The 14,134-nt window shown below is 40.8% G+C and overlaps 1 protein-coding gene across 4 annotated transcripts in view; it reads left to right on the top strand.

The window, feature by feature from the left end:
- Positions 1-14,134, top strand: part of SMYD3 (SET and MYND domain containing 3) — a 764,262-nt gene that overhangs the window by 399,959 nt on the left and 350,169 nt on the right. Inside the window, exons 6-7 of one of the 4 annotated variants that reach the window (XM_059716131.1) lie at positions 1,759-1,796; positions 2,948-3,062. The exons of the other annotated variants lie outside the window; for them this stretch is intronic. Coding sequence (XP_059572114.1) covers positions 1,759-1,796; positions 2,948-3,062 — 153 coding nt within the window. The remainder of the gene's footprint in view (positions 1-1,758; positions 1,797-2,947; positions 3,063-14,134) is intronic. 4 annotated transcript variants of the gene reach the window in all.

Genomic DNA, 14,134 nt, shown 5'->3' with positions numbered 1-14,134 from the left:
GGATGAAGATCATCCGGGCCTGCTGACTTAAATACATCCAGCCCCTCCAAGTGTCCCTTCACTAAGTCAGCACTAACAGTTGGTGGGCTGGTTCCCCTTTTGTGCCTGCCTATAATCCAATTGGGAGATTTGTCCTGATCCATGTTCAGGAATACAGAGGCAAAAAACTCAGTGAAGAGCTCAGCCGTGTCCACCTTACCTGTCACTAATTGGCCTAGTTAATCCTGTTGGGGTCCTATGCTACCCTGCCCCGCCTTTTTGCTCCTTATATACCTGAAGAAGGACTTTTTGTTGTCTTTAATTTTTGTTGCCAGCCTAAGTTCCATTTCTGCTTTGGCCTTTCTTGCTGCCTCCCTGGAAGTGTGGGCCAAGTAGGTGTACTCCATGTTGGTAGTACCTGCTTCCACAGCCTGGAAGTGTGGGCCAAGTAGGCCTCCCTGGAAGTGTGGGCCAAGTAGGTGTACTCCATGTTGGTAGTACCCTGCTTCCACAGCCTGTATGCCTCTTTTTTTGCCCTTAGGATTTCCTGAATTTCCCTGTTCAGCCAGGAGGGTTTCTTGGCCCCTTTGCCCCCTTTTGCATGCAATGGGATTGTCTCCATCTGTGCGTGTAAAACTGCTCCCTTTAGGAACGACCATCCTTCCTGGACTTCCATCTCACCAGTGCTCCTGTTCTTCAGTGCCTCACTAACTAATCTGAGCACACTGAAGTTAGCCCTTCTGAAGTCTAGCACTTCAGCCCTACTGCCCTTTCCCACCCTACGCCAGATGGTGAATTCAGTCAAGTGGTAGTCACTGTCTCCTAGGTTACCTTGTGTCAGTAGATCCCCCACCAGGGATATTAGGCTTGGTGCATGTACCAAAAGTACAGGTCAGCTTAAGAAGAAACCCTTTCTAATGGCATAGGAGAAATTGGTACCCTGAGACAAGGTAGCAACATATTTCTTCCTGTTTACTTGAAAAAAATATCTATGCTGGACAGTTGGTCTACTTTTCTCACGAAATGGTAGTCAACTGAAAAAGTTTACTGTTGAACTTCAAGATGGCACCAGTAAATCATGGATTGTCACCAACTGTTATTTTGTGTAACATGAAACAGCAGATGAGAATGTCTTCTAATGTTTGAAATTATTGTTAATGTCCTGCAGTCCTATGAAGTCATGCCAACCAAATGGAAATAAGAGCTTCCTTGTTCATGTTTGCTTTGACAAAGACTTAAGCTGCCTGAAAGGAATGACCAAAGACTTTATTATTTTGTCTTTCTTTGATTGTATCACAAAACCTGCAAGATTTCTAAAGGGTCAGAGAAGTGTTTCTATGCCTAACTTATCGTTCTTTGCTTGTGATGCCAGATCAGTATTAATTTAGCTTTAGTGGCTCAGTCCCACCTCAGGCAACTTTCTTCTACCTTGTGTAATAATAGAAGGGGATTAGTGTTCTGATTCACAAGTGTACCTACTTCTAAAACTGGTACTTGAGCAGCAACGCAACTATTTGAAATGATTTGCTTCTGTTTATTTATATTAACATGAAAAGAATAAGTAGCAGCAGAGGTCATGTCTATCATCTATGTGCTCCACCACAGTATGTAACCCTACCTCCAATTTAGAGTTAGGCTTTTGCTGTCAAATATTTGTCATTTCAGCCTTACATTTCATTCTACGCAGATGTTAAAATTGTCTAGTATTTTATCCAGTATTTCATTGTTGTTTATTTAATGCATTCTTATTTAAATGGGTTTTTTTTTACTTTTTTGCAGGTAAGTACCTGTTACCTCCTTTTGTCAGCCTATTTCTGGTAAGTACTGCTTGCATTTAAAAATAATAAAAATATAATAGATGCACTAATTTCTTTCTTTAAGGAAGTGCTAATGACTGAAAATATAATGATTTTTTTAAGAAGCAGTTTCTCATTCTACCCTTGCTCTTGGTTTGGGTTTCCTCTTGCTTTGGATTACAGGTGCATTTTTCTACATTTTAAAGTTCTGTTCCCTTTGGCACTGTGTGAAAGAATCTCACATGCATAAAGGGAACTAACTAAGGAGGCTGAAAGAGTACAGATCAAAGACATTTTCCTTCATCTGTCTTCAGCTATCATAACCGCATGACATGAAAATGTCAGATAGATAATGTGATGTATAAACTCTTGGTGCTCCTTTAGCATGTGAGAGGACCACATGTGGTTTGCAAAAGATTTCTCAGAACCTTCTTTGCTGCAGCTCTGCTCTAACTTGGTGCTGGTGATAATATTGTAAACCACTCTGAGACTTTCTGGATAGGATGGGATAATTATTACTATCATCATTATTTTCATTATAGTTATGAGTGTTATTGTTAGTATTGTTGTTATTGATGATAACAATAGTATCTAGTTCTTATGTAAAGATTTTCATCAATAGGTTGCAAAACACTATATAAAGGAGATGTGTCATTATTTACATTTTAAAATTAGGGAAACTGAGGCACTGCAAGATGAAGAGTGTGCCCAGGGTCATGCCTCACTGAAAGAGGGCTAAACTTCTGCAGGTTTGCTCTCATCTGCTGTAGGCTTGGAGCATTCATACAGGCAGTTACTAGAGAGCACCTGACACACCACAAATCCCCATCTTCATGTATTTTGCAGTAACTTGTTCATGAGCCCATGACTTAATTTTGTGAGTACACAGTAGTTTCTTCATCAGTGTAAAGTCTTTCCTGAATGCAAGCCAAGGGATCTTGAAAAATTGAAGAGTCAGCTTTCAGCTTCATTTATTTTTCAGTCTTTCTAGAAACAGTTGAAACTTGTGTTCTCCCCAAATGTTTGGAATTTTATAATTGCACACGGTCTGATGTTTCACGTAGCCATGGTAGGCCCTTTCAGTGCTTACTAGGAATGCTGTTTTGAGTACTACTAAAAAGCCCATTATTCTTATGGTTTTTTTTTCTTTCTTTCCTTTTTATTTTTTTTAGGTCCTGTTGTTCCTCCTGGAACACTTTTCTTTTGGATTCATATTGTTCTTGCATACCTGGTCAGGCAACTGTCCTCCTTCATTCATGGAGGTTCTCTCTTACAGATTTCATCAAGGTATGACAAAGATGAATGTTTGTGATCTAGTTTCTTTATTTGGGGCTCTCAGATTTGTATGTCACACCAGTAGTTGAATTATTTGAATCTATGATGATTTATTGTTTTTTTTGCCATGTAGGAGGTAGCAATCTTGCCTCCTCCAGAGGCTTATATTTTTTGGACTGCCTATTTTTTGTGGTCTGCTTCTGCATATTTTCTCCTTGTTTGGACCCCCTTCAAGTCTTGGCTTCTTCTAAATGTTTTTTTTTTGGTAAAATGTTTGCACAAGAGTGAGTTATTTTTTGCCAGTGAGATTTTAAATAGGTTAGGAAGGAGAGGGAATAAATGAAAAATATATGCTTGGCTTTTAGGCTGTGTTCTCCATCTGGAGATCACAAATATTCTGCCTTTTTTATAGTCAAAGTTAGTATGAGCGTGTGTGGGAGCCCTGGATATCTTTCATTTCATAGTCTTGGTGTGTAAAAAGGTGTGAACCACCGCTTTGCTGCAGGAGCATTGTTGCAAGAGCCTGGCCTTTTCCTCAGCTATGTAGATCCTGCAACCAAGCAAGTGGATTTTTAGGAGGGATGTGTGCCTGTTTGTAACAGATAGATTGCGTGGTGCAGAGAGCCTTGCTGACAAACCATAGATGGGATTCAGCTTTACTGAGTATAAGGGGCATTGTGGCTGACTCCCAATCGTTTCTACACCATCAAACTATTCTTAGAGTATGAATGAAGCTTTGCCATCTTTTACTAGTTCGGGGTTAGCAGCCTGGTTGCTGGCTGGAACCCTCCATTCTCTGGAGTGGCCACTTCCCTGCCCTCGCTCTTGTTGCAGGTCCTCAAGCCCTCTGTGGAGAGGGAAGCAGAGATCTGGTAGGGCAGCAGACTTCACCATGCCAGATGGAACCTATTTGCAGCCCTCTTCCTGGGCTGTAGTTTGCCGATCCCTGGTTTAGTAGGCTGTTTTACCTGAATGACTAACATTGCATTTCTTTAAATGAACTTTTTTTAAGAGTCTCGGTTGTTGGCTTCTTAAGCCCACTTCTGGAGGCCCACTGACTTCCTTTCATCTGGTCACCACACTTTGACCTGTCCATTTTGGGCAACCCTGCCAGAACTTACAACTTCTACTCACATAAGTCATGGGGTGATTGGAATATGCAAGCCAAACAACTGCATCAAGGTGCAGGGAGGGTTTATTGAGGCTAATAGGCACAATAGTTCTCTTTGGCAGTCTGTCTTCTAATCAGAGTAGTCAGCATCATGTGTCCAGGCTGGGATTGAAAAGAGGAAGCAATTGTTGAATGCACTTTGGATTTCAATTGCTCTTTTAGCTCAGAACATTTAGCAATTTTTTATGATGAAACATTTACTTGAACAGAACAAGCGTGTGCTGGTTGACTCAAACATACTTTAGTTTGCTAATTAAATCTGTTCACATGGTTACATTTAATGGTGTATATTTTAAATATATTCTACTAACATCTTTCAAAAGAGATACAGATACCTGAAATGTCTACAAAAAAAACTGTTAGTAATAGGGCGACCGTATGGGACAATGTGCAGTCTGGAACACTGCCCGTCCTTCAGGTCAGTGGCACAGCTGAAGGCAGAGGCGGGCACGGGATGGTGTGGTGCAGCTCTGGTATAACTGTTCAAGGAAGTCAACGGCCCATTAATGTCCTGGCATTCTTTACCTCACAGGTGTTAACAATCATCTCCACTTTTTAATGGTCATTCCATTAATTAAGCTAACCTGTTTTGGGGCTATTTTGCTGTCTGGTAGGGCTTCCTATTTCACAGCTCATGCTGCTCTATCTCCCCAACCCACGCCCCAAGCCCAGGATGCTCATTTTAATTTTCACTGCCCAGCCAGGACTGTCCTGAGCCAGACTTGGACATATGGTCACCCTAGTTAGTAACCTCTTAGATATATGTTATGCATAGCTGTGATCATTTCATTTTAGAGGCACTATCTTCAGGAGAGCTGAGGATCTGGTAGTATATCCTGGTACAACACACCCTTAGTTGAGTTATTGTCTTGGTTACACCATAATGTGAGACTTAGCACCACGTCTAAATCAACTGTGTAGACAGTTAAACAGAACTCATATGCCTAAGTTGCAAACAGTAGACTGGGGTCGTTTTTGGTTTTAACCAATGACTATCTCATATAAAATGAAAAAAGAATAAAGTTCTTCAAAGAAGCTCACAATGCATTGCCCTCTTTAAAATGGCTTCCTTTGCCTTTTCTGAATAAGATTTAGATCATAGGCATACTTTCTCTACCTCTTCCTGAGAGCAACTTTGTTTTGCTCCTACTGACAACAATGGGAAGTTATGGCCATTTTTGCTTTGATGGTAAATTTCATGTGCTATATGTCTTAGCCATTCTAGCTTTGATCAGTGTATGATCTTTTATTTGGTTTAGTTTCTTGTTTGAAGGGATTGCTTGTTTTTGCAATACTCATTCTCTAAATGGTATAAAAAGAACTCATTTACTAACGTGACTTTAAATTTTTCCAAGCATATCGTCGGTATTCCTTTCAGCAGAGTGAAGTGCATGGAAATAATACGTTTTCCCTTCTTTCCAGCAGTTGTGGATTTTCTCCTTTATAGGGCAATCAAAATTCAGACCTTAATTTTGAGCTCCTATCTGCTTGGTGGAGAAGGGATTCATTCTGATATAGCAGCAAGAACCCTAATCAGGGTACTTCCATAAAAATGATTACACTGGATCAGTGCATCACATTCATGTCTCATCTGAGTAAAGCAGATAGATTATGAATTTATTAAAATAATAATAAAAAACAGCTAATCTTTGCTTCCCTTTATTTTAATACCTGTCAGTCATATCCCAGACATGGTAACTCCTTCATTGCTGAAGATATTTTTAGCTCCTTTTGTTGAAGAAGGAATTTTGTTTTGTTTGTTTTGTTGCTAAATGTAGTCTCAGTCAGTCATATCTCTGTAAATCTCTTTTCCCTTAGAGGTAGGTCCCATAGGCAAACCAAATGCTGTTATTTACTCTTAAATGCGATCGATATTTTGGGGATATTTGGTCACTTGACCTAGTATTTCTGCCATACTTAAATCAAATGTATGATTTTTAATTTTGACCTCTATTATTTATAGGATCATTTGTTTTCTTTTGGCTCCTGATAAATAACAGCCTGGAAATTAGTAAGTTTAAATTGTAAGTTCTTGCTAGAGCTCCATATTGTCAGAAAAAATGTTGTCCTGCTGGAACATGGAGCATACCATATGAGGACTGGGCAATGTAACTTTTATATATTATATTGCATAGTTTTACAGTGTGTTACATAATAGTGTAATAGGCTACCCCCACCGTGGTAGTAAGGTTGTGGGTGTGTAGTATGAGGGATTGGTTTGGAGAATGGTAATGCTTAGTTTCACTTAGCTTCCACTGAAAACAAACATTTTATCAAAGGCACAGGATCGGGCATTATGGTACTTTCTCCTTTTTCCCCCAGAAAATTTCAATTACTAGTCTAAAATCAGAGGATTACTTTGTTTGTTTGTTTGTTTTAGTAATTTCTTCACAAAATACTAAATGCCTTTGAAGCTATAAAGCTACAGAAATTTAACAAGCTTTTGGTTTTTAGAAAAATTCTCTAGCATTATTTGGACATTTCCTTTTTACCTTGTCCTCCAAAACAGTAATTGTTTTTAATTGTTTGAATGCTGAATCTTGTTTCAAACAGATACGAGTTTTTTCATATTTAATATTGTTTAGTAGATTCTTAATACTCAGTAGTTTCACGTTTGGGGGGAAGAATGGGAAAGGGCAACTTTAATGCTAGCTAAAGGTGCCATATGGACATACCTAGAGAAAGAGCCCAGTTAGGAACAGAACAAGAATAGCATAGGTAGCAACAGGGGAAGTTTACCTATGCTGCTTTGTCAAAATGTCTGAAGGACTGTGACTTGGACAGCAAGCCCCCATTTAGTCCCCATTACTTTTGTTCATTAACTTATTTGCAGATACTGTCCCAAAGTTGCCAACTAGTGCCAGCAGTTATTAATGCTAGTTATGATGTTGTTGGGACTTTATCTACTTCTGTCCTAGCCTGAGATTATCAAGATCATCCTGTGGAGACCACTAAACAGCAAGTGGATGATGGTAACTTTCAGTAATGGTCAAACTGGGTTACCTGGCTGGACTCAGGTCAGCCACCTTTTGAGAAATACTGTTTCCCATTACCATTTCTCTAAAATGTGTAATCTTCCATATACCAGAGATCTGGCAGACAGGATTCTATGGGAGGAAATTCTGTGAGGGGAAAGGAGTTCAAGAGAGTTGGTTGATCATTGAAGAGATACTATCCTGATACAAACATACTATAGGAAGAATACCAGGAAACCTTTCTCGGCTAAACCACAAGGTCTTCAGTAACTTGAAACCTAGAAAGGTAGTTTACAAAAGATAGCTAAGTCTTCCAAAAGAGATGTTATGAAAAGGATCAGTTGTTAGTGATCAGTTGTTCTCTGGGCAACTAGAACAAGAAATAAAGGACTTAAATTGCAATAAGCCTGATTTAGGTTAGATGTAGAAATAACTTTGTAACTATGAGAGTGGTAAAGCAGCGGAACCAAATGTCCAGAGAGGTTGTGTAATCTTGATAACTGGAAGCTTTTAACTGTAGGCTAGACAAAAAATTGGTCTTAGATTGTGCCTTGAGCAGAGGCCTAGAGCAGATGACTCCTTGAGGTGCTTTCTAGCCCTATTTGACTGTGATTTTATAAGTCTGAAAAATAGCCATCTAATTAAATGTGCCCTTCACTTAGAACTTGGAACGAACTGGCAGAGGCTGCATGCTCTTGGTGCATGGTCATCATAGGTGACTTCAACCACCCTGACATCTCATGGGAAGAATATTCAGCCAAATCTGATTGATTGCAAAGCTTCCTCACTTGCATTGATGAGCTCTATCTGACTCAAGAAGTCTATGGGCCAACAAGAGGTTAGGTGCTGCTGGATCTGGTTCTGTCCAAAGGGGATGATCTAGTGAGGGACCTGAGGATTGAAGAGAAGCTAGGTGACAGTGATCATGAGTTGATCACTTTCTCTATCCATCCCAAAGCTGGCAAATCAGTCAGCAGTGCAGAAATCCTTGACTTTAGGAAAGTTGACTTTCACAAGCTCAGGAGATTGGTTGTCAAGGCCCTGAGAGATCCTGAGGGGATCCTTGTTGAGGCCTTGAGGGAGGGGAGTCTGTGATGAGTGGTTACTCCTTAAGGACACGATCCTAACAACTCAAAGGAAGTCCATTCCAGCCTGTAGGGCTGGGAGACCCTCTTGGCTCAGTAGGGAACTCATGGACATCCTGAATCTGAAAAGAGAAGCTCATAAGGGATGGAAGTTGGGAAATACCACTAGGGAAGATTATACAGCACTGGCCCGCACCTGTAGGGAGTGGACCAGAAAAGCCAAGGCTGAAATTGAACTCAAACTGGCTACAGGAATCAAGGACAATAAAGGGTCCTTTTTCAGATATGTGGGAAGCTGGGAAAAAACCAAGGGCAACATTGGACTCCTGTTGAACCAAATGGGGAGGCTGACAACTGACACCAAGGAAAAAGCGAATCTCCTCAACGATTACTTTGCGTCAGTTTTCCACCAGCCCAAGGGGATCACCCTGCCTGACAGGATGCAGGATTACCAGGGTAAGGGCAATCATATACCAAGTATTGATGAAGATCTTGTGAGGGAACACCTTGAGAGGCTGGACATCCACAAGTCAGCTGGCCTGGACAGAATGCACCCAAGAGTGCTAAAAGAGTTGGCTGACATCATAGCACAACCAATGGCAAGGATATTTGAGAATTCGTGACATTCAGGAGAGGTTCCAGAAGATTGGAAAGGAGCCAGTGTGGTGCCTATCTTCGAGAAAGGAAGGAAGGAAGATCCAGGGAACTACAGGCCAGTCAGTTTGACCTCAGTCCCTGGAAAGATCTTGGAAAAAATGATCAAAAAATCCATCAACAACAGGCTAATGGAAGGTAGCATTCTGCGAGATAGCCAACGTGGCTTTGTTGTGGTTAGGTCTTGCCTGACCAACCTCATTTCCTTCTATGAGCAGGTGATGCATCACCTGGACAAGCGGGGAGTGGTTGATGTCATTTACTTGGATTTCAAAAAAGCCAAATAAATGACTTGATCTCCCATGATGTCCTTACGGTAAAATTCAGGAACTGTAGCCTCAACAATGTTACGGTCCAATGGCTGGGGAACTGGCTCTGTGGTCAGACCGAGAGAGTGATAGTTGATGGAACTGAGTCAACATGGCGCATGGTGACCAGTGATGTCTCGCAGGGTTCAGTACTTAGACCAGTACTCTTTAATATATTAATAAATTATATGGATTTGAGTGTCAGAAGTAGATAGGCTAAGTTTGCAGATGACACCAAATTATGGGGAAGTGCAGTCATGCTAGAGGATAGGCTGGAGATTTAGGCTGACCTGGACAGACTTGCAAGGTGGACGGATCAAAATCTGATGACATTCAACCCAGAGACATGCAAGATGCTCCACCTCAGAAGAAAGAACCCACATCATACTTAGAGGCTCAGCAGTGCTACAGTCGCTAGCACCACGACTGAAAGAGACTTTGGGGTTGTGATTCATCACAAGATGAACGTGAACCACCATTTAGATGCCACAGCCAGCAAAGCAAATAAAACTCTGGCTTGCATCTCAAGCAAGACCCAAGAAATCATCCTCCCACTTGCAGGAGGATGCATCCAATTCTGGGCTCCGTACTTTAGAAAGGACATGGAGAAGCTTGAGAGAGTCCAGAGGAGAGCCATGCACATGATTAGAGGTCAAGAGAGCAGGCCTTTGGAGAGGCTGAGAGGCATGGGACTCTTCAGCGTGGAGAAGAGAAGGTTCAGAGGGTACTTGGTGGCAGCCTATAAGTATATTCATGGTATGCACCAGGAACTGGGAGAACATCTGTTCACCAGGGCACCCCAAGGGAAGACAAGGTCTGGTGGTCACAGACTGCTGGAAGACCATTTTAGACTGGACATAAGGAAAAACTTCTTTACCATCCAAGTCTCCAGAGTCTGGAATAGACCCCCCCCAGAAGTGGTATAAGCATCTACTCTGGACACATTCAAGAAATGCCTGGATGCTCACCTTGCTGGGGTCATCTAACCCCACCTGACTTCCTGCCCTTTGGGCAGGGGGCTGGACCCGGTGATCTCATGAGGTCCCTTCCAGCACTGACATCTATGAAATCTATTTCTAAGAAGTGAGTAAACCTGTATTATAGTATATTTTAATCCCTCCCCCCTCCACTTGGCAAAGGCATTTACAGGTACACCCCAGCCATTAGAGTTGTTATGCATAAAGCTCTGAGGGAGTAAAGTGTGCTAAATGTCACAGTAGGTACTGTGCACTCATATTGACCCTCAGTTGGCATCCGTGGCCATGATCATGACCCCCCAGATGGTCATTATTCTTAAAAAAATCTTTGTGGCTTAATAGTAATTGCTTGGTGTTTTAGACTTGTGCATGCTTTTTAGCATGAAGTGACTCTACTGTCGGTGTTTCAGTCATCCCAGTCCAAATGTTATCCAACACTTCATCACCTTTCCGTACAAGAGGGGAGGCTATATTAGTAACATTATGTTAGTTATCTAGCACATTTAATTTCTGAAGAAAGGCCAAAATGATTGAACTCCATGGGAGAGTGTCACGATGATGTGAGCACTACAAGCATAACTGAAGGTAGTACTGAAGAGGCTGTTAGTAAAATGAGAAGAAAATTATAGAAAAAAATTGTTAATAAAAACAGGAGAGGTGAAAGAATTTTAAATAGGCATTTGTAGCTAATAGCAGAACAATATTCCCAAAGAAGGGTATTAAAGACGGTTTAAAAACTGGTTCTATTTAAATCAGTACTAAAGCTTCAGTAGCTTACTGCTGCTGCTGATAATAACAGCACCTAGCTCTTACACAGGCCCTTTAAAACCTGTAGAGCTCAGTGCTTAACACAGGTGATTGCTATCATTACCACCATTTTTACCATGAGAAGAATCTGAATCATGGGGAGATGAGGTGACTTGCTATGGTCACCTAACAGATCAGAGGCACTCAGATCTGGAAATACTGTCCCAGTCTAATGTTGTAGCTACTGTGGGCAAAGAAATAGCAAGTGTCAGAATGTGCCCTTATGATATGGGAGATAGTCCAGGAGGAGCTAAGCTTCATCAGGGAGTCACGGCGTGTATGTGACATGGTGGCAGCTCTGGTATGCTAACTGTAGAACTGGAACCAGTTCCAGAGCTTGGATTCTGCTTATCAGCCTGGGTGCTGCTGCTTCTAGTGCCAGAGCAAACTTGGGTATCCCTGGTTGGGGCTGCTTTGTTCCATATAGGCAATACCCCTTTATTTCCTGCAATATCCAAGCATATGAAATCAACTACTGATGCATTGGTTAGGAGGCTGCAGCACCTGTAGTTTTGCTATCTGCCATCATGGGGGAATAAAGCTGTGGCTCTGGTCAGCCCTTCAGGGTGGGTAAGCCTCAGTGTTTGTTGGCAAAGGCTCATGCATTGTTCCAGTCCAATATCTAGAACTTGTTAAACAATCACCTTGAAGAAAAATAATGATTTGTGTATTTTTCCTTAGATTGTGTGGGTAAATTCATTCTACATTCACTGATACGCTATTTATCATCTCGTTATTTTAATGATTTGTGTTCGTTCAATAAACCTCAATCTTAATCCTGAAAACATTTTTACATCAAGCTTACTTTCCTCAGGCAAATAGTCCTGTTGAATTCAATGGCCCTTTATACACATGCAAAGTTGCTTTTGTTCAGTACTGTTGGCTGCAAGGGAGCCTGAACAAACAGTAGCGGTGGCAATAGTATCATGTTTACTCAAATATGATCTGGACTATAAGATGCCCTCCATAATTAGATTCTATATATGGAAAAAATGTAAATGTGTTATAATTTTTCCAAGTATATAATCTAATTATTGGAAGTTGGCCTGAATTTGTCCCCTTTCCACTGCTATAGTAGGGAAAATAAATCTAAGGGATCAGGTGATGTTTGCCAGACATTTAAGGCTGGTGAAGAAACAGGAATCATTGGAAATGGGAAGGAAAAGCACAGTTTAGCTATGGAAGTAAAGAGGAAGTTGAAATGTATTCACTGGCACACTCCATGACTTGAAGAAGAGTCGGTACTGAGGAGGACTAAATGTGATGGGCACTGCCCTATATCTTATTTAGATAGACTGCACTAACCTATCTCTGTGGTAGGTTCACATCAGTATGTGTGCCCAATATGGGCCATGTTTCAGTCTTGGTCAGTGTTGGCTGCATTTAATCAGTTTCACAGTTGGTTTCCACTGCTGAGCACATGCTGCTTTTGGCAGCAGTTTAATGATAGACAATGTATTTAATGAGATTTCCTTGTATATGAATGTAAGAGGCGGAGCTTTATTTCCCATGCTGTTTGGGAGGAAAAAAACCTCATCTTGTATTTGAGTAAATGTAGTACTGAGCAGCACTTACTACTAAGATAAAATCCATGTATCATCATTCTACAGGGTCTGGATCTGGAATGTACCAGTGACTCCCAGGCTGAGGGAGATGTGATAAAACAGCTCTGGGAAACTGCCCTGTAACTTTTAGTCAGAAGTACAGGCCAAGGGTTTATTTCAGTCACAGTGTCTCACTGCTTGAGAACACTTGGCTTTGGTCTGCAGTGCAGGTTCAGATTTATCCTTATTGATGGTTCTTCCATGGAGCATAGACAATACAGTAGCTTTGGGTGTTATTCTCATGCCTTTCCTGGGCTCTCCCATGAGAATTTTTCTTCAGATTTTCAGGGAGACACGAGATGGAGAGTGTGTGTTTATAGATGAATGGGGGCGGGTGTAGGAAGAAATGCAGGGAAAGCACAGCACTTTTAAATACTGATCACCAGAGTTGCTGCGCTGATATCTTCTCTCAGCTGTTACCTATTTCTGAACTGTATTCTCTACAGTGTCCAGTAGATGGTGGTAGTATATTAAAAATGCTGTTTCATCTATATTTTGATCGGAGGAAATACTATTCTAATTCCAAGTATGTAGCTACTCTAGATTCCCATGTTTGGTACATTGCGCTAAATCTTTTTTTTACACATTTCTAACAGCATATTTTATCTCTCTACATTAAATTAAGCTTTTATTGCCAACACATTGGTGTTCTAAAGACAGACTTCTGAAATTCTGTCTTGGATTTCAGTGATATCTTTGCAGTATCCTTGAATTATCACCCTTGTAACACTCTAGCATTAGAGTTGTTGTACATAAAGCTCTTTCTTCAGGTGCTGAGGGAGTGAAGTGTGAATGTCACAGGAGGTGCTGCGTTCTCATGCTGAGCCTTGGTTGGGGATACTATATCAATGCTTTACTAGAAATGTTTTCTAGAAATATTATGGAGTTTCATGTCCTGAGTCTTGCAGAAACGCAAGCTAGATCAGCATAATGCTATGTTCTGGACTTCTAGATTTAGCAACTTCCTTTTCTTATATGGAAACAGTAAGTGGAAACTAGTCACTGCACTAAAATAAAATTAGTGCATTTGCCATGACTCTGAATACTCCTGAACTAAAGCCAGAAATTTCAACTGTTTCTGTCCAGCACAAACTTAAAGCTGCCAATTCTTAAGAATTTTATCATGGGTTTTGCAATGTTTAGTGAGGTTTTTTGGTTTTTGTTTTGTTTTGTTTTAAACTTTAGCATGGCCTCCAACCCATATTTGTTGTCTCTTGTTACAAATGGGCACTGTTTTGTATTACATAAACAGATCTGAAAGCACAACCTGCTCTCAGGACAGACAGCTGAAGCTGACATCCATATGTAGGTACTTAAATAAGCAGCCTGATTTTTACAGATAGTCAGTCTGTACAGTTCCCTACTTAATTACATTAAAATTTGGCTACTTTTCCAAAATGGTTAAATATAAACGTAAGTGTCTATCCTTTAGGCACCCAAACCTGCAGATATCAGCTTAATGGTTTAAAATGTGAAATACAGGGACTGAAGTTTTAAAACAGG

Source organism: Alligator mississippiensis, chromosome 1 (assembly GCF_030867095.1).
Source record: "Alligator mississippiensis isolate rAllMis1 chromosome 1, rAllMis1, whole genome shotgun sequence".
NCBI classification, from domain to species: domain Eukaryota; kingdom Metazoa; phylum Chordata; order Crocodylia; family Alligatoridae; genus Alligator; species Alligator mississippiensis.
Note: the sequence above shows the minus strand (reverse complement) of the source record. Positions and strands in the feature narration are given on the sequence as shown.